Source organism: Schistocerca americana, chromosome 1 (genome assembly GCF_021461395.2).
Source record: "Schistocerca americana isolate TAMUIC-IGC-003095 chromosome 1, iqSchAmer2.1, whole genome shotgun sequence".
NCBI lineage: Eukaryota > Metazoa > Arthropoda > Insecta > Orthoptera > Acrididae > Schistocerca > Schistocerca americana.
In genome coordinates this window covers 1160505690-1160526994 of record NC_060119.1, presented here as the reverse complement: position 1 = coordinate 1160526994, position 21305 = coordinate 1160505690, and the positions used below count along the sequence as shown (strand labels likewise).

Here is a 21305-nt window from a genome sequence, read left to right as displayed (position 1 = left end):
ACATTCCAATTTGCCCTTTTCACTACCATGAAGATCATTACTCATCGGTTTGTCGAATACAAGAGTACTACGTACAAACATAAACATAACTATATTGGACTACAAGTGTTCACGTTCATCAGCAGCTGTCAACTGACAGTGGTGTAAACACAACGACTACCATTTTATGTGCACCAGGTTGCGGTATGGCGGTTGGCTGAATTAGCGTCTTGTACGTAGTATAAAACGTAGATGCAGAATTCCTTATAGCTGATAATACGTTATTCAAGTCCATTTGAAGATATGCACACAAAATAGGATAACCCTAAAATGTAAAAATCTGAAGAAAAGCGCTGCCATCTCTTACTAGATACGAGAAGTATCAAAATTGCCATCGCTCTAACCCCTAAATATCACCTTAGGATGTAATACAACACAGAGAATGTATTGCATTTCGTTAGACATGATTTCTGTAATGTCAAAAACGGACCAACCGTCCACTACACTCCAGCTTTCCTCTAGCGGAAAGAAACTGAACAGCTGAGTAGCAGGATAGACAACTTTGTACCAAATGATAGACGGACAACAGTTAATTAACTGAAATTTGAATAGGGTTAGGGGTACAGGTCGATTATATTGGAATTAATGAAAGTGTAAACATGAAATATAAGCCTTGTGTAATATTAATCTGTTTAAGAACCAAGTTTAGAACGTTTGAAGTGTTCAGTTGTCGCATTCGGTACAATACAAACAGCGAACATGGCAGAGGTAGAAATGGGAAACGTTGACAAAAATGTGAAAATCAGTGGAAATTATCGGAAGAGGAAGCATAAGCCACAGAGTTGGCGCAAAGGAATAGAGAAGAAGAAGCGAAACAGTGGTAAAATAGTACAGTAATTATAAGGGTGCAATGAAAAGGGTAAAATGACAAGGTTCAAATTTCGCCTGCCCGAGAGAACTTGTTTCGTGATCTCTGGAATCTAAGTGACAGCGATATTCAAAGTTCTTACATATTTGGATGTGTGAATATGAATCTTGTCAAAATTTTTCGGAAAGATACGCTTACAAGCCTCTGAAAATTCTAAGAAACATACCTTTTCTCCCGTAAATATATAATGAAATTAGGGAGCGTCTGTTTTTGAACTAAGATAAGTTTCTAACATGCATAAGTTAAGTTTACAGTTTCGTTATACTGGGTACAAAATCTCAAAGAAACAGTTTTTAAAAAGCAAACCGTACATCCATGCAGAATTTTGTGACTTATTCTCAAGGAGGGAGGATTCACGGACTTTAAGGCAAAGGAATGGTTTGGTTGCCCTTATCAGAAGAGGACATTACAACAAATCTTCGTTGTAATTCAATCGTTACCCTTTTAATAGCTTTTGCGCAGTCATCTAATGTGGAAGCTTATATCTTACTGAATAGCAACCAATAAAAAAAATGCCAGATTCATGCATAAGATTTTCTAATTCCTTTCCTAGTGTAACCCCTGGAGGACTTTCACTGCACTGAACCACATGAAAATCCGTCATCTAGCGGTTCCCTTATTGATTTTTAAACTGTCCTTTGTCGTCATTTTGAACTAAAGTTCTTCAATTTATTTCCGGTTGTTTCAATCTAGGAAAGACGAAGTTCTAACAGCAAATTCAGCACCAATGTTTTCTGACGATTCTCCTTTATTCATAATGTACAGTGCACTTAACTTTTTGTCCATGGACACTAGCAGTTTCTGTAGCTTTGATGTCATTTTACATTCGCAACAAACGGAGGCACCAGAGTACTATTAACTAACATCGCGCCAGGACATGTGTGCGGTAGTTGGCTGAATTTAAACTTAATAACTGTGGTACTAGGCTGCTGTGCTACTAAATGCCATGTCTCAAAAAAATTGAAAAGACATGTTCAGGGATAACCGGAAATCCGAAATAGTGGGACCCCGATTAACGAGGTTTGACTTTAAATAGTGTATCCTCTGATGAGTCACAGCAGTGAGGAAACATATTTGGGTGAGAAGGAAAACAAAACTATGTTTTTGCACAAGGTGGACCTGATCTCCAACTGCAAAGTTCTTTATTGTTTGATGAAATAGTTACAATTTAGTATTTTTCAATTCTATTTTCCTTTTTTTTCTCTGGAAGGAAGTGCTTCTCTTGAAACATTCTTATAATGTATAAGTTCTGTCATTCATTGTATCATACCTAAAGTTTCCCATGAGAGTATCGTTTTTAGGTAATGGGGATCTGCTGTCAAGACTGGAACGCGAGTGGTGCTATAACTTTCTGACAGCTGACCATAGAGCCACAGAAATGCTGGCGAGGCAGCGGCGATCTGGGTCATCGGAATAGAGCTGGGCGTCTGAAACATTGAAGGGCACTCAGTGTGCGAGCATCGACCAACCCGTTGCCAGGTTACAGCACAACACGCGATTACAGCCCGACTTTCGATCGGCAAACGGGCGAATGCCCGCTAAAAACCCGGCCCAGAGCAGTCAGGCGAATTACAGCAGACCTTATTTACTAAAGAGCACGTCGATCAATATTCCGTGCGGTCATTCAGATAGCTTGATAACATATTTCTTTTGCCATTTTACGTCAAAGTTTCCGTTCAAAATCTAGATCTACATGTAACATACACTCCACAAGTCACCTTATGGTGTGTGGCGGAGGGAACTTCTGTTACCACTATCATTCCACCTGTTTTTTGTTCAATTTGAGAATGGTGCGAGCGGTAAACTACTGTTTGTAAGCAGCCGTAAGACCTACAATTTCTCTCGCTGGTAGAGTCGCGGTATCTGTATGAGAAGAAATAACACTCTGACTGAAAAAAATCGCATCACCAAGAAGGCGTAGTGCGACATAAACGAAAGTTGGTAGGCGTGTTTCTACAGCTGAAAGATGACGTCTATTCAAATTTTGCGCCAGTGGCATAAGAGTGACGCTAGTAGCTCCACTATGAGAATGCAAATCAGGTTTGTTTTAAACACACGCTGTAGGTATCGTGAGCGTTAGTTAACTTTGAGATTGGAAGTGGTGAGTTGACCACGATCAAGAATGCTGAAACGTCTCTGTGAAGTCGTTTTATAAGACGCTTGTCGAATTCGGTACAACTTATTCACTTTACTACCCGATTTCAGCTCAATTCATGAACTCTTCCAGAAGGACTGAGCATTCAGATAAGGCCTATTGAATATCATATGTGTGTTTGAATGTGGGGTTTCGGTTTTGTTTTGTGGGAAACTCTGAGTTGGTCATCGTCTGCTGGGAGCAGACGATGTTGCTTCTCGTTGGAAGGAGAGCACAGGATGACCAACTTAGGTTTCCAATACCTGAACAGAGAGGTTTACCCATCTTAGTTGAAGGCTGTTTTTGTATGTGAGGTTGGTGACGGAGGGCTACCCATCTGGTAGCTTTCGCTGCATGGGGAGCTAGGTAATCTCGAAAGAGAAAGCGGCACTCTTCGGTGAACGCTTGGTGAGTACGGATCGTAGCTCTTAAGGGGGGTTTCAGGTGATAGGAAGCAAGTTGAGTTAGGACTTGGTTATGTTTAACTGTTGAAATACTTAAGGACTTCAGCTTAACTGAAGCGTGTGAAGCGAGTTATTTTTCCGAATATGCCATAATTAGATTGCTTTAAATAGGCGATTTTTGGGTGTTTGAGTTAAAAGTGTGGAAGCTACTTTGTTCATTTTGAACAACAATGAAGTAGAATTTCACACGGTAAATCTGATTAGGAAAAGCTGGTTAGGATCACTTCAACGGTACGTGAGTGTAATACTGTGTCGAAGTGAGTATGATTTTTAATGATTTTTAATCTTATGTTTTGTGGAAGTTGCTTTTGTCTTTGTGTGTCGATTTTGTGCCAAGTGTTTGGTAATCAATGACCCTTCTGGTCCACCACGGCACCGCAATAGGCTTTATTTTAACAGTTTGCTTGTTTAATGAGCTATAATTTCTGCAAGAATATCTGTTCTTTCGTGCGCTTTCTACCAAGCAGCACAACAGTTTGATTCGGAATGCACCACGTGCTCTATTTCAGGCGTTTGCAAGCAGCAGACGCAGTTAGTATGTTGAATAATTATCGCACAACCTCGTGGATTGGTTAAACCTCTGTCCAGAATAGTGCATGCGTAGAATCGTAATGGGAATCTCACTGAGAAATTTTTATGGTATGAATGCAAAGGAGATGATAGTATCATTGTCTCCCACCCCCGTTTTCTGTGCTTTTTCTTGCTGTAGTTAAATTTTGCTCTGTTACATTCTCACGTAATTCTAACTTAAACATTTCTAGTCAGGCACCAGTAATGTGTAGTGAAGATGTGCAACCAAATACTTCGATACAATAAATAATCTGCGTGAAAGATAAATTCTGTGGTCTTGATCTTACCCACGTACTCCGATTTCCAATCCTGAATTAATCAAGTTGCTTCATGCACGACATGGAGTGCTATTTATCTGGATACTTAAAGAAATTATTAAAGTAATTAAACTAATAATTTTCCAGCTCCGTTTTTTTTCTAAATGGTTAGAAAGGGCTTGGGCTGGTGGCGACCCTGAATTTCTGAATTTTTATCATTATTTGTGTGAGAGATAACGTATGTGGCTCGATGAGGAACGTCGTAAAGATAGTAATACGTTACAATGCCTTTAAGGCGACAAAGACGCTCTTTAAACACATTACTGAGTTTGAACGAGGTCATGTAATAGGACCAAAAGAAGCTGGATGTTCCTTCTGGGATTCTGCAGAATGACTTGGCAGGAATGTAACCACTGTACATGACTGCTGGCAGCTGCGGTCTTGGGAATGGACGGTCGCAGAAGACCGTGCTCCGGACGGCCACGTGGCACTACCGAGAGGGAAGACTAGTGTGTACAGCGTATGGCTGTGGCCCATCGTACTGCAGCTGCAGCAGCAATCTGAGCAGCAGTTGGCACCACAGCGACACAACGAACTAATACATGTAGGTTATCTCAATGACAGCTTCGGACCAGACGCTCTGTGCATTCCACTTATCCCAAACCAAGGCCATTTGCAGCTTCATTGTTGTCAAGCGAGAACTCATTGGAAGGCAGAGTGGAGGTCTGCTGTGTTTCCTAATGAAAGCTGGTCCTGCCTCAGTGCCAGTGATGGCCGTGCTTTGGTTAGGAGGAATCCAGTTGAGAGCCCACTACCAACCCGTCTGCATACTAGAAACAGCGGACTCATACCGGAGATAGGATCTGGGATATGATTTCGTATGAGAGCACGAGCGCTCTTGTAGTTATCCCATACACCCTGACTCCAAATCTGTACGTCAGTCTGGTGATACGACCTGTTGCGCTGCCATCTCGTACATGAACAGTATTCAAATCAAATGGCTATAATCACTATGGGACTTAATATCTGAGGTCATCAGTCCCATAGACTTATAACTACTTAAACCTAAGTAACCTAAGGACATCACACACATCAATGCCCGAGGCAGGATTCGAACTTGCGACCGTAGCAGCAGCGCGGTTCCGGACTGAAGCGCCTAGAGCCGCTCGACCACAGCGGCCTGCATGAACAGTATTCCGTGCGGTATTTTCCAACAGTATAACGCTCGCCCACATACCGCTCTTGTAACCTAATAAGCTCTAACAAATGCCGATATGTTGTCTTGGCCTGCACGATCGCCAGCTCTGTCTCCAATCGCGCACATACTGGACACCATCGGATGACAACTCTGGCATCATTCACAAATAGCATTAACTGTCTCTCTTTTGACAGACTAACTGTAACAGGCATGCAACGCCATCCCACAAACTAATATCCGGCATCTGTACAACACAATGCATGCGAGTCTGCATGCTTGCATTCACTATTCTGGTGGTTTCACTTGTTATTAACGTAATTACCTTGAAGTGAATATCCTAGCTGCATACAGGTGTTGATATAAGTCAACGGGGACAGTTGAAAATGTGTGGCATGACCGGGACTCGAAACCGGGATCTCCTGCTTCCATGTCAGACGCTCTATCCTTCTGAGCCATCGAGGTCACAGAGGACAGAGCGACTGCAGGGACTTAATCTGGCACGCCTTCCGTGAGACCCACATTCCCGACTTATTGTCCGCAGTATATTCATAGCGCCCCTGCCCATTATACTCATTACTCGCGGCTTGTTGCCGATTCCCGTAAGAGTTCGGGCACTGTTTGTGCGTCCGCACAGAAGAAGATGGTCAAATGGCAAGCGAGTCTTGTATATACACTCCTGGAAATTGAAATAAGAACACCGTGAATTCATTGTCCCAGGAAGGGGAAACTTTATTGACACATTACTGGGGTCAGATACATCACATGATCACACTGACAGAACCACAGGCACATAGACACAGGCAACAGAGCATGCACAATGTCGGCACTAGTACAGTGTATATCCACCTTTCGCAGCAATGCAGGCTGCTATTCTCCCATGGAGACGATCGTAGAGATGGTGGATGTAGTCCTGTGGAACGGCTTGCCATGCCATTTCCACCTGGCGCCTCAGTTGGACCAGCGTTCGTGCTGGACGTGCAGACCGCGTGAGACGACGCTTCATCCAGTCCCAAACATGCTCAATGGGGGACAGATCCGGAGATCTTGCTGGCCAGGGTAGTTGACTTACACCTTCTAGAGCACGTTGGGTGGCACGGGATACATGCGGACGTGCATTGTCCTGTTGGAACAGCAAGTTCCCTTGCCGGTCTAGGAATGGTAGAACGATGGGTTCGATGACGGTTTGGATGTACCGTGCACTATTCAGTGTCCCCTCGACGATCACCAGTGGTGTACGGCCAGTGTAGGAGATCGCTCCCCACACCATGATGCCGTGTGTTGGCCCTGTGTGCCTCGGTCGTATGCAGTCCTGATTGTGGCGCTCACCTGCACGGCGCCAAACACGCATACGACCATCATTGGCACCAAGGCAGAAGCGACTCTCATCGCTGAAGACGACACGTCTCCATTCGTCCCTCCATTCACGCCTGTCGCGACACCACTGGAGGCGGGCTGCACGATGTTGGGGCGTGAGCGGAAGACGGCCTAACGGTGTGCGGGACCGTAGCCCAGCTTCATGGAGACGGTTGCGAATGGTCCTCGCCGATACCCCAGGAGCAACAGTGTCCCTAATTTGCTGGGAAGTGGCGGTGCGGTCCCCTACGGCACTGCGTAGGATCCTACGGTCTTGGCGTGCATCCGTGCGTCGCTGCGGTCCGGTCCCAGGTCGACGGGCACGTGCACCTTCCGCCGACCACTAGCGACAACATCGATGTACTGTGGAGACCTCACGCCCCACGTGTTGAGCAATTCGGCGGTACGTCCACCCGGCCTCCCGCATGCCCACTATACGCCCTCGCTCAAAGTCCGTCAACTGCACATACGGTTCACGTCCACGCTGTCGCGGCATGCTACCAGTGTTAAAGACTGCGATGGAGCTCCGTATGCCACGGCAAACTGGCTGACACTGACGGCGGCGGTGCACAAATGCTGCGCAGCTAGCGCCATTCGACGGCCAACACCGCGGTTCCTGGTGTGTCCGCTGTGCCGTGCGTGTGATCATTGCTTGTACAGCCCTCTCGCAGTGTCCGGAGCAAGTATGGTGGGTCTGACACACCGGTGTCAATGTGTTTTTTTTTTCCATTTCCAGGAGTGTATATGAAGATGGTATCTGTTCTTTCGGACATGTCTGAAAGAGCACATACCACCTTCATATATATATATATATATTAATGTACCAGAATTTCACATACGCAATGCCTTATCTCGTGCTTACTTTAACCTATGATCTTGCAATGTTTATCACTTAAATAAGTTATCTAGAGCAATGTATTCCAGAAATTTCATTACTCTACATTAATTATTTTTTGATGTTTTTTCCGTCAGTGCTGTCCACGGAACGTGCGCTCTCGGAAATTCAACAGTTATTCTCTCTGTGGTGGAAAACGCCTCTCTTGTACTGTCTGTTACTGGACTTTGTTGGACATCTCCGTAAAGCTCTCGCGCTTATGAAACTATTCCGAGACAAGACGCGCCGCTCTTCGCTGGCTCTTCTCTGTTCGTTCTACGTTATATAAGCAGTGTTCAAATGAAAATATATGAAAAGTCGTAACGACAAAATCGATTGAACTTTGCATTTGCCGCTTTGGGATATCGTAATGAAACTGACATGCAACAGAAGCACCCGTCGTGACCTCTCCCTAAAAAACTCAACGGTATGCCCTCAGCGGGCAAGGTAACGCTCGACGTCCCAGGTCCGATACTCATCGAATTCCTCGAGCACGGAATAACCATTAACAGTGACGTGAGCTGTGAGACATGTGGTGTGTCACTTGGACTGGGAATAAACAGAAAAAAGCTTTCCCTTGGGGGTAGAGACCAACATAATTTTGAAAATTAAGCAAGCAGTGAGACGGCTACTATACGTACTGTGCAAGTAGTTGCTCTGTGCGACTCTAGTTACTATTTGCTGCGCCGGCCGTTGTGGCCGTGCGGTTCTAGGCGTTTCAGTCCGGAACCGCGCGACTGTTCCGGTTGCAGGTTCCAATCCTGCCTCGGGCATGGATGTGTTTGATGTCCTTAGGTTAGTTAGGTTTAAGTAGTTCTAAGTTCTAGGGGACTGATGACCTCACAGCGGCCGGCCTCGGGATGGTGCGTGGAGTAGAGTCCAGTCTGCGATTTGGGAGAGAGAAATGTAAAAACCATTGTTGTGGCTTACCTATGTTCAGTTTTTGTGAATTTTCGAACTGTTGTTGTAATTACTAGCTAGAAGAAAAAGCAGACATAAAGAGTAAATCGCTGTAGTTAATCTAGAAAATATATTCAGAATCAGTTCAAACTGTAAAGTATGTTTCGTGATCATTATTTTGATTAACGTTTGAAGCTTAGATGTTCAGAGTTTTGTCTTTTGCATAAATGAAAAGAACCGATATGAACAGAGTATAGATATACGAACTTGCAAACTCTACGTGGTCAATCTTTTGTTAATTGAACTTTCGATGAAAAGAAAGTAATAGACACCTTACTTGACTAACTCTAGTCTCGTGTCCCCAGTCAGCACCAGGAAACTGTTATGGCACTGAAATAGGCTCCACATAGGATGAATGAACGAATATACGCTGACGAGTGTACAGATTTTCGACAGTTTAAAGCAAGAAAGATTTTGTCTACAGATTTTTTAATTGACTTCATTGAAAAAGAATCTGATAAAAGTTGATAACAGTAATAGAAAGAACTTACACCATTTTTATCGTAAGAAATGCAAAGACTAATATAGACAACTTTCGGAGGTTCCTTCTCTTCTGCAACAATCTGAAAAGGATGAGGTTAAACTCAAGTGCAAAGCTTAAAGTCAGTCACTGATTCATTAGTGCTCTTCCCACATTAGTTTCCCCACTTGGTCTAGCTATTTCAAGCACAACATATTAAGAGCAAAAGACAATTAAGACATTATGCATTTTTTCGCGCGATTTTGTGGACCGGTCGAGTTTTGATGGGTGTCTGAGTGTTCGTCAAACGAGGAACGTAAGCATGCAGCCGTATGAACTCGACCGTTGGCATCGTGGAAAACGGGTGGTCACTGCGAATGTTCACGATAACATGGCTGAGCAGACGCAAGTCGTGGTACAGAAAACATCCCCAAAACATCACAGAACTCTCTGCAACCTGAAATACAACAATCCATATTACACGTCTCATTACTCCATCGATGCACTCGACGCCTTGGATCAATTGAGAAGAAGCAAAACCGCAGTTAGTTGTACCACAAGTTGGCTGCTGTCCGCTGTGAATCACGGCCCCAAAAGTCTACTGTACGCAGTACACATGCCATTATTCCCTCGGAACTCTGGTTACGATGGACCATCACCCACCGAAGGTAGAAATGTCTGCCTTGTTTGAAACCGATACTCATGTATGCATATAGCTGGGGAAAATCAGCTGCTAAATAGTCGTTGGAATTCAAGGTGGAAACCTTCAGCTGTCCTTCAGTTTGCACAGTGCTCCTAGTCTCGTCAATAGACCATTTTCTAGCTTGGCCTACTGGAGAAATGCAAAACGTTAGAGACTGTGCGATCTGACAAGGTAGTGAAACGTTATAACCGTCATACTTACGGGCAGAAATGGCAGGAATGTTATACCAAGATGTAAACGATTACAAGTTGCCGTTGCAGGGTAACCATAGTCAGCAAAATTGTCACCAATATAGTAAATGTACTAATCTGACCAAACTGTTTGCTAATAAATATATAATGACTGAACTACATTCAGTTGAACTGTAAAATATTGTTATTTTAAATAGCAGAACCAAAGGAGGGGGGAGGGGTTGTGGAACTATTTCTTTAAAGTGAAATTTTAATGCTGCACTATCGACATAGGACAATGTAAAGAAACAGAAAAATTAGTAGAGAAAGCGATTACAAGCAAGAATTGAAGGGGAAGGGGCGAGAGGGCGGGGGGGGGGGGGGGGGGGCGGGGGGGAGAAAAGAAAGAAAACGGACAAAAGCAAACAAGGGACATTAAAAGTCAAGTATTAGCTTAAATATTAATTAAGTAGATAACTGTACTTACATTACTAGCACAATCACCTGTGAAGGGGGGAGGGGACGAAGAGCCGGCCGAAGTGGCCGTGCGGTTAAAGGCGCTGCAGTCTGGACCCGCAGGACCGCTACGGTCGCAGGTTCGAATCCTGCCTCGGGCATGGATGTTTGTGATGTCCTTAGGTTAGTTAGGTTTAACTAGTTCTAAGTTCTAGGGGACTAATGACCTCAGCAGTTGAGTCCCATAGTGCTCAGAGCCATTTGAACCATTTGGGGACGAAGAAGGCAAATTTGGGAGGGGGGGGGGGGACAAACCATAAACAAAATTATTGACTGAGCCACTGTAGCCACAGGATAAATCAGAGCACGAACACAAAGTAAAAAGGTGGGGGTGGGGGAGGAGGAAGGAAGGACGGAAATCAGCCATGGGAGAAGGTGGGAATATCAAGTAGGAAGAAGCGTGGAATGACAAGAAAAAAATATGCTAACAAAACACATGAAGACATTCCATAGCGTACATAAGAATTTTAAAGGTTACATGAAAATAATTTTCGTGCTTAACAACTTTTTATTCGTAATGAACAAAGTTAGGAAAAAGCTTCACTCTGCAAGTATCTCCTCATTTAAGGAGAACATGTAGTATAACATTAACGTATGTTTTTGAGTTTATTCACACGGATGTTAGCTGGATTATATTTACCTGCTTGGTTAATGCGTAAGCTTATACTTGACAGTTAGCGTCCCTTGTCACTCCCTTTGCCGGTTTTCGTTTCCTTCTCCTCCCCTCCCTCCTCCCCACTCCCTGTTCTCCTCAATTCTTCTACCCACTTTCCCCATAATCTTTTCTTTTTCTTTACATTTGCCTTTGTCTATAGTAGAGGATTAAAATTTCACTTTAAAGAAATGGTTCTACCTCCTCTCCCCAACTTCTTTGGTTATGGTGATTAAAACTAGAATATTTTACTAAGCACTCAGTTCAACTAAATAACATTTTGTTCCTGTTTATGTTGTATAGTTAATATTACGATCTATTTCACAGATGTATGCTGTTTACTATCAACCAAAGATTGTGTTGTACCTCTGTTTGTTAGGCTAAAGCTTCACTTGTTAGCATATGCTCTAGTGTTTTTATCTCTAACATGGCATTATCTTTGCCCGTTCTCCACGTACTACTTGACGTATTTTCGAATGTTTATCAGTACCAGCCAAAGCTGTAAATTTCACTTTTTTTATTTACTTGATGATTAGCTACTGGGCGGGACCCATTTGCAAATCATCCAGATGGTAAAAATTCTATTTCCAAAAATGCGAGAAACATGTCAAAAATACATACGCTTTATGAAGTTCAAATGAACAGTTACAGTGCATACACCTGGCCGAAAACTACATCTACATCTACTTGGATACTCTGCAAATCACATTTAAGTGCCTGGCAGAGGGTTCATCGAACCACCTTCACAATTCTCTATTATTCCAATCTCGTATAGCGCGCGGAAAGAATGAACACCTATATCTTTCCGTACGAGCACTGATTTCCCTTATTTTATCGTGGTGATCGTTCCTCCCTATGTAGGTCGGTGTCAACAAAATATTTTCGCATTCACAGGAGAAAGTTGGTGTTTGGAATTTCGTGAGAAGATTCCGTCGCAACGAAAAACGCCTTTCTTTTAATGATGTCCAGCCCAAATCCTGTATCGCTTCTGTGACACTCTCCCCCATATTTCGCGATAATACAAAACATGCTGCCTTTCTTTGAACTTTTTCGATGTAGTCTGTCAGTCCTATCTGGTAAGGATCCCACCGCGCAGCACTGTTCTAAAAGAGGACGGACAAGCGTAGTGTAGGCAGTCTCTTTAGCAGGTCTGTTACATTTTCTAAGTGTCCTGCCAATAAAACTCAGTCTTTGGTTAGCATTCCCCACAACGTTTTCTGTTTGTTCCTTCCAATTGAAGTTGTTCGTAAGTGTAATAACTAGGTGTTTAGTTGAATTTACGGCTTTTAGATTAGACGACAAGTCAAAGATAAACTCCCATGTGGCATAAAATAAGAACCCTCACCAGAGATAATAATCTCAGATACAGGTATAGTACGGTAAGCCAAAATTTCACGAGTTTAAAAGGATTCCAAACCAGCTCTCCCTGCATTATTACATGCAACAAACGCAACAGTAATCCAACCATTACCAAGACTGGAAGAAGTGGTACTTTTCATTAGAGAAAAATTAAATCTCGCGCCACAAAACAAGGTAGGCCCATTTAAAAGTAGAAATTGAGCAGTTTTACCTACTCCTCTAACAACATTCTTCCCCTTACCTGTAGATGCAGCAGCACCAAGTGTGCCGTCCACATTTACAAGTGTTTTGTATACGAGCAATCGTCGGCGACGAGTTCCTTTCAGCACTCATGCGGATGACCTCACACGTTTCGTTATTTAGGGTCAACTGCCAATTTTGGCATCACTCAGATATCTTTTTTAAATCGTTTTGCAATTTGTTTTGCTCTTCTGTTGACTTTATTAGTAAATAAACGACATCGTCATCTGCAAACAACCGAAGACGGCTGCTCAGATTGTTTCCCAAATAGTTTATATACATAATGAACAGCAAAGGGCCTATAACACTACCTTGGGGAACGCCAGAAATCACTTTTGTTTTACTCGATGACTTTCCGCCAGTTACTACGAACTGTGACCTCTCTGACAGGAAATCACAAATCCGGTCACATAACTGAGACGATATTCCATAAGCACGCGATTTCACTACGAGTCGCTTGTGTGGTAGCGTGTCAAAAGCCTTCCGGAAATCCAGAAATACGGAATCGATCTGAAACCCCCCTAGTCATCAAGTAAATAAAAAAAGTGAAATTTGCAACTTTGGCTGGTTTTCCGTTGTACTGATTAAGACAAGTTGCTGACGTGCAATTATCCCAGCATGCTGCAAATTCGTTCATCTGTTTAGTTTGTTACTGACTTTCGACGTGAATCAGCCTTCTGGTAACAACTGCTCTGTACAGTTATTTTTTGTTGTTGACAATTTTACTGACTATGGCAGGTCTGTAACAGCAACTTGTAAGCGTTTACATCATGGTATAACATTTATGCCATTTATGCCTTATGTGCGATATTTATAACATTACACAAACTTGCCAAACTGTACAATTTCTTACGTTTTGCATTTCCTCGTTTATGATAAACTTGAAAATGGTCTGTTATCGATACCAGTAGTACAGCGTAAAATGAAAGACAGCTGAAGGTTTCCAACAGGAATTCCAACGAAACCGATACGCATCGACAAGGTGTGACAGTCGAGGTTGCATCCGGAGAGGATACTTTTAAGACCAGTTCTCTTACACCCTGTTACATGGCTACGAATGTTACACAGTTTCTTGCATACACGATGGACAGTTCGCGCTGATACAACAACAAGTATGGGCAAGTTCATTTACGGTGTGCTTGTGGGTCCATCAAACGCGATATCTCCGTTTTGGCATTCTGTCATTTCTTCATGATGACCAGGATTATTGCGCTGATTCCATACATCCTACTGGCACAAACGCTATTTGATCAAAAGTATCCGCACACCTGTTAGTGTACTTTGGTATGGAAAGTGCCCATCCTATGCCTTTACGATGGCTTGCACTCTGCTGGGAACACTTTCAGCGAGGTGTGTGAATGTCTGCGGAGGAAAGGCGAAACCAGAAAAGATAGTGATGTTCAACACTATGGTCTGGAGCGAAGTCTGCCTTCTAACTCGTGGCAAAGGTGTTCCATCGGGTTCAGGCAGGAACTGGGCTGGGAAATCCATTTCAGGAATGTTATTGTGTACACAGCATTGCCTCACAGATGCTGAATTGTTCCTCTGTTGTTTGTAGAACGCAGTGTTGTAAGATGTGCTCACATCCTTCGGCATTTAGTGTTTTCTTAAGCGCAATAAAGGTACCACACTGTAACAACGAAAAAGAACCCAACTCTGTAGCACCACATACCGAGCGAGGTGGCGCAGTGGTTAGCACGCTGGACGACGGTTCAAACCCGCGTCCGACCATTCTGACATAGATTTTCTGTGATCTCCCTAAACCGCTTTAGGCAAATGCCGGGATGGTTCCTTTGGAAGGGCACGGCCGACTTCCTTCCCCCTCCTTCGCTAATCCGATGGGACCGATGACCTCGCTGTTTGGTCCTCACCCCCAACCAGTCAACCAACCAACACTATGTCCTTCAAACTGACTGTTGGCGCTACATACTACGGCAGGTAACGTTCTCCATGCATTCGCCAAACTCCAAATCTTCCATCGGATGGCCACAGGGTGCAGCGTGATTTATCACTCTTAATCACGCGTTTCTAGTCATCAACTGTGCAGTGCCACCGCTCTTTACCTTAAGCGTCGCTAAGCATCGACTCCTAGACTACTGCACCCTATACTTCTTAACTCCATATTCACAGTCACTGTGCTAACAGGACTGCTGGTAGCACTTTGGAGCTCACGAATGGTCCCTTCCACTGATTTCAAGGAATTTTTTGTTTTTACAGTCACCCTGCGCCAATACTCGACGGTCTCTGTCCGACAGTACATGAATTCTGCCTGGTCTTGGTTCAGCTGTGGATGTTGCTTCGCGTGTCCACTTAACAGCCATATTACCAACAGCTGACTCGGGCATCCTTAGAAGGGATGGAATGTCCTTGATCGATTTGTTACTCTGGTGACATCCAATGACTAGTACATGTTCGAAGCCACTGAACTCTCCGGACTGCTTCTCTACTGACAACACAACACTCCCCGCATCCTTCTAAATTTGCGGGTCCGCCTCTGGTGACATCTATTACTGAATTCCGTATTTTATAGGGGTGTCCGGATACTTTTAGTCAGATTGTGTACATGCTACACCACTCTCACGACTTTATCAGCGGGGGAGGGTCGCATAAGTGCCTCGTACCAGTTTCACATTATGTACAACCCACCAAAGTGGCCAATGTGCCCTTTTATGGGGTGACTAGTGCTTTGGTTTTCCGATGAGCTACATTCCCAAATTAATAATGTAAAGATTCCTTTGTACAGGTTGGTACTCCTGGAAAAAAATAATGTGGCCTTCTTTGCTCACCTATTCCAGAGGTACCTCATCATTTCGCTCTTTATCAGCAGACTCCTGCTAGCAGAAATTACACTTTCGCGTGCTGCTGCGGCCACGCTGCCAGGATGAGGTAGTGGCGGTACGTCACCTTGCGCAGCGTGCACCTGCAGGCGTCCGGCTCTCCCTGCAGGGCGCAGCAGGAGGCGGGCTTCATCTGCAGCAGCGCCGTCGACAGGTTGAGGTGGTCGCGGCCGAAGCTGCGCCACTCCCAGTCCGTGAACACCAGCGTCCAGCGTTCCGCCTTCCGCACCAGGCCGCCGGCAGCCGCCTGCGTACACGTACACCTGGCAATCCTCACAAACTCACCGAAATACAAATCTGCTGGTCAAAGGCACTAGACCAGTTTTCTAAATATCGTGTAGTACACTACTGGCCATTAAAATTGCTACGCCACGAAGACGACGTGTTACAGACACGAAATTTAACCGACAGGAAGAAGATGCTGTGATATGCAAATGATTAGCTTTTCAGAGCATTCACACAAGGTTAGCGCCGGTGGCGACACCTTCAACGTGCTGACATGAGGAAAGTTTCCAACCGATTTCTCATACACAAACAGCAGTTGACCGGCGTTGCCTGGTGAAACGTTGTTGTGATGCCTCGTGTAAGGAGGAGAAATGCGTACCATCACGTTTCCGACTTTGATAAAGGTCGGATTGCAGCCGATCGCGATTGCGGTTTATCGTATCGCCACATTGCTGCTCGCGTTGGTCGAGATCCAATGATTGTTAGCAGAATATGGATTCGGAGGTTTCAGGAGGGTAATACGGAAGGCCGTGCTGGATCCCAACGGCCTCGTATCACTAGCAGTCGAGATGACAGGCATCTTATCCGCATGGCTGTAAGGGATCGTGCAGCCACGTCTCGATCACTGAGTCAACAGATGGGGACGTTTGCAAGACAACAACCATCTGCACGAACAGTTCGACGACGTTTGCAGCAGCGTGGACTATCAGCTCGGAGACCATGGCTGAGGTTACCCTTGACGCTGCATCACAGAAAGGAGCGCCTGCGATGGTGTACTCAACGACGAACCTGGGAGCACGAATGGCAAAACGTCATTTTTTCGGATGAATCCCGGTTCTGTCATGATGGTCGCATCTGTGTTTGGCGACACGCGGTGAACGCACATTCGAAGCGTGTATTCGTCATCGCCATACTGGCGTATCACCCGGCGTGATGGTATGGGGTGCCATTGGTTACACGTCTCGGTCACTTCTTGTTCGCATTGACGGCACTTTGAACAGTGGACGTTACATTTCAGATGTGTTACGACCCGTGGCTCTACCCTTCATTCGATCCCTGCGAAACCCTACATTTCAGCAGGATAATGCACGACAATAATGCACGACCGCATGTTGCAGGTCCTGGATACAGAAAATGTTCGACTGCTGCCCTGGCCAGCGCATTCTCCAGATCTCTCACCAATCGAAAACATCTGGTCAATGGTGGCCGACCAACTGGCTCGTAACAATACGCCAGTCACTACTCTTGATGAACTATGGTATCGTGTTGAAGCTGCATGGGCAGCTGTACCTGTGCACGCCATCCAAGCTCTGTTCGACTCAATGCCCAAGCGTATGAAGACCGTTATTACGGTCAGAGGTGGTTGTTCTGGGTACTGATTTCTCAGGATCTATGCACCCAAATTGCGAGAATATGTAATCACATGTCAGTTCTAGTATAATGTATTTGTCCAACGAATACCCGTTTATCATCGGCATTTCTTCTTGGTGTAGCAATTTTAATGGCCAGTAGTGTATTAGTCATTACTCCATTCAGGTGAACGCCACAGAAAGGGAGCCATAGGGCGAGAGGTGAAAGAGGGTACCCAAGTTGTAAGGTGTCAGGCAAATCCAAAACCTTCCATGAAAACCCTGACATGATAAGCAAATCCAGTAGTATGTCACATAGCTCCGAATTAATCGTGACATTAAATTAACCAAAGTAATACGAGTAAAGAGTGAGAAAATGGAATACCACAAACTAACACAAGAATGCCTAAATGCATGTCATACCTTCCCACCGTGAGACAGACGCAGTTCCGAGGGGAGAAACGAGAACAGAAGCCGAGAGCAGAACCATGTTAAGCTAGAAGGCCCTACGATAAGGGACAGACTGGACACCCACGTCGCCAGCTAACCACTAGGACCACTCCTGCTGCAAGTTTTAGCGTGAGACTTTTTCGCGTCTCTGTTATGTTGCAAACTTTAAAAAACATTGCCCCACCACGAAAAGTATAACATTTCTCATTGGATGGACAGAATTTTTGTAGGTGGAGCTTAAGGTTAACATTGAGACCCTGATTGGTCGGATGAAAACACAGCCAGATAGTTTTTTTTAAACCAACTGCGGTAAATTGTAGTAAGGAGAAGTTAGGAGGGAGTTTCTTCCGAGATGGCGAGGTGAGCGGAGCTGTGCTGTCCGCCGCCCCCTGACGAACACCGACAAGGTAATGAACGCACGCGGTGCCGCATAACAGCGCATAAAGCTTCACTCAGAACTGCAGAAGGCTCATCTGTTACACCCCCTTTTTACGTAATACTAGTGTCGATCGTCAATTAAAGCTCATGGTGTTCACATTTGCCACTTGAAGTAAAAATCTGAAACGCGATGATTTTTCTGTTATATAGTTATTGAGAAGCCACATCAGCCACTGTAATTTACGACAAGTTAGATAAGTAATTAAAGATAATTGAGGGTCACTGTAGACCATTTTGATAGTTTGCTCTTTTGTGAAACTTAATTTAAACTTAGATTATAGATGTGATATGGCATAGGTCATCCTTCGATCCATTGTAGAACTTGGAAACCCATTCAGGGAATATTCGTTCACATTTTTGTTGAACACAATTGGTTTTTACCATCCTGTATTAAAACATTTCCTTTTATCAATAGTGCAATTTATAAACGATGCTTTGTGAGTAGAATAAAATTTCCAGTGGTAAACTTAACTGCTTTTTCGACGTTATTTTACCAGATAAATAAAATAGGAATGCCTTGAACCCCTTCCACTAAATTTAGTTGGTATTAAGATTCTTTTACAGGGAGTGCAGTGGAGCTGACGCTGAAATCGTTAAGTATTTGGTTATATCATCGCTAGTCTCACTGAACTCCTCTGAATTCTACATGTCATGTGTGGTCTGGCGTCTCCTTACCAGCAACAGGTCCCAGGTTCAAACTAGTCAATTCCCTAAAAAACACGCTCAGAGCGTCGTTGCGCGAAAGTGGTAGGGAGACTCGATATAGAACAAAAAGACACCACGCAGAATGTTAGAAAGTGACTCATTTATTTATCAGGTCCCGTTCGACAATGCAGACCAAAGCTACATGGTCTTAGATGGAGTCAGTTTATAGTATACACAACGTTGAGTATAAAATTTATGAACAAAATTAAGGAAGTAATGACATACGAAGATATTGTGAGGAAGTGCAGGAATAAACAACGCATTACAGTGGAAAGTTCTCAACTACTGCAATGAACTCCTCTACAGAAAAGAATAAGTGTCTCACAAGGGAGCCTTTTTTTATCAGACAATTTTTTTCTGTTCTTCTGGACGCCAGTTGACAATAAAACCTGTTGTGCAATACTACGCTTATGGAAGCATTCTCCAAGCGAACATTGTCTTTACGCCTAGTGTTCAGTGAATGAATGCGGCAGTTTCTTTTGAATGTGTCAATATTATCCACAACAAATCAATTGATGGAGTATATGTACAGGAACGCTAGAGTTAGAATTCCGGGACACTTGAACAGCAGCCTACTCGAAATTCGCGAACTGTCAGCGCAGATCAGTCTGTCCGACCTTTCCTGGGCTAAGAATATTCTTGGTAAGTGCCCTAAAATGTAACCTCATATGAGATAATAAAGTAAAAGTAAACAAAATAAACAAGCTTTCACGTTTCAGTGCCAGAGAAAGCGGAGGTCACCGTTATAATGGAGATAGCAGCATTCAGTTTCGGCACAAATTCTTGAACGCGATACTCTGAAAAAGCCATTACGTCTGTACTCAGTGCCAACGGCATTGCCTCATCGAATAGATTGGTCCCAGTCAGATCAACGAAGTTAAGCAACGTCGGTTGTACTTGTATGCGCAATCGCCCGAGTGCACCACATGCTGCTGGGTGCTATCCCTTTGTCTTTCTGGCGAGGAGTAACAGGGGTGTTGGCGTGAAGATCCTGGTCACCAGACTGTGCGGATGCCTTCGATTAAATTCCAAACCTCTCCGCAGTGTCTCGTGACGTGGGGACATGCGACACTGTCGGTGGTGATCTCTGCGTCGCATGAGGACGTTAAGTTCGATGGCACCGAGGAATGCAAAGAAGTGCGGTGTAGCAGCCATTGTTTGGGGTCGCCTGCTCGTGCGTCTGTTGCCCAGGAGCCGCCACACAGGTCAAAAGCCGCCCAATGTCCTAATTACAGGTCATTGATATACAGCGTGTAAATTTTAAGTTGCCAAACCATAATAACTCGAAAAATAAGCTTTACACGAAAAAATGTGTAGAATCCAAAGTTGATTATCTTCAAGGGGGGACATCTGCTGGTGCTAAAATTAGCCCACCACCCCAGCCCCATGGGGGTGGGGTGGGAGGCAACTTTAAAATTTCAAATGGGAACCCCCATTTTTTATTGCAGAATCAGATTCTACATAAAAAACTACGTACATTTTCTCTTAAACATTTGATTCTTGGTAGTTGGTGCTGTAATTCAAGAAAATCCATGTTCACATCTTTGCGTGAAAAATGGTTACGGATAAATAAAAAATACTTATTACTTCGTAAATTTTGATTCACTGAAACTAAAACTCTTCATCTCTCCCCATAAGATGGGTTTGAGAGAAAGGAATTAGAGTTTAACAAATGTTGAAGGTTCGTGAGTCAGTTATTTTTTAGTTAATGAGTTCACTCGTTAGTAAGTAGGATGTTTGGTTAGTTAGTTAGCTAGTCAGATGATTTGTTTGATAACTAAAAGTTGTGTGGCCTCATGACTAAGAAACAAACAACACTTACCCGAATCTGCGGGAAAAATTAACATTTGGGTCAACGTTTGTAAATCTCAAATTCCTCTCTCTCAGACCCCACCCTATGGGAAGACAGGGACAATCAATAAAACCAATGGATCCAGAACAGAACCCTGGGGCGTCCTACCGCCCCCAAATTTTACAAGACCCCAGTCAGGTTATAACCTGTTCCGTGTTTGTTGATGCTGGACCCCCCAACTTTATAAGATCCCAGTCAGGTTTAAACCTTTCCAGTGTTTGTTGATGCTGGACGACAACTTTTCCACATATGAAGTGAACCAGGCTGCATGCTACCATCGGGTTTCACGCTCTCCTCTTTCACATCGTCATCCAACGGAAACGTAACAGAACACTACACACACACCTATTACAGTCATCTATATCTATCAGATACACTCAGAGCACGAATCTCACACTTCGTAAAGGAGAGGTGCCAGTGTGAGCGAAGGGTAGGTAAACCTTTCTAACTAGACGCCTGTAACTTCCCCTCGGAGTCTGCCAGCCATACGACTTCACTTTTATCCACCCTCAGTTATAATAATTTAAAACGTTCGACTTCACTCACTGTTTGACTACAATGAAACAGTTAACTAGTGAGTAATATGCAGTTTTTATGGATACTACACTCCTGGAAATGGAAAAAAGAACACA

At 44.0% G+C, this 21305-nt stretch overlaps 1 protein-coding gene across 1 annotated transcript in view; it reads right to left on the bottom strand.

The window, feature by feature from the left end:
• Positions 1 to 21305, bottom strand: part of LOC124551788 (ionotropic receptor 25a-like) — a 250148-nt gene that overhangs the window by 111435 nt on the left and 117408 nt on the right. The window contains exon 6 of the mRNA XM_047126467.1: positions 15722 to 15901. Within this exon, the coding sequence (XP_046982423.1) occupies positions 15722 to 15901 (180 nt within the window). The remainder of the gene's footprint in view (positions 1 to 15721; positions 15902 to 21305) is intronic.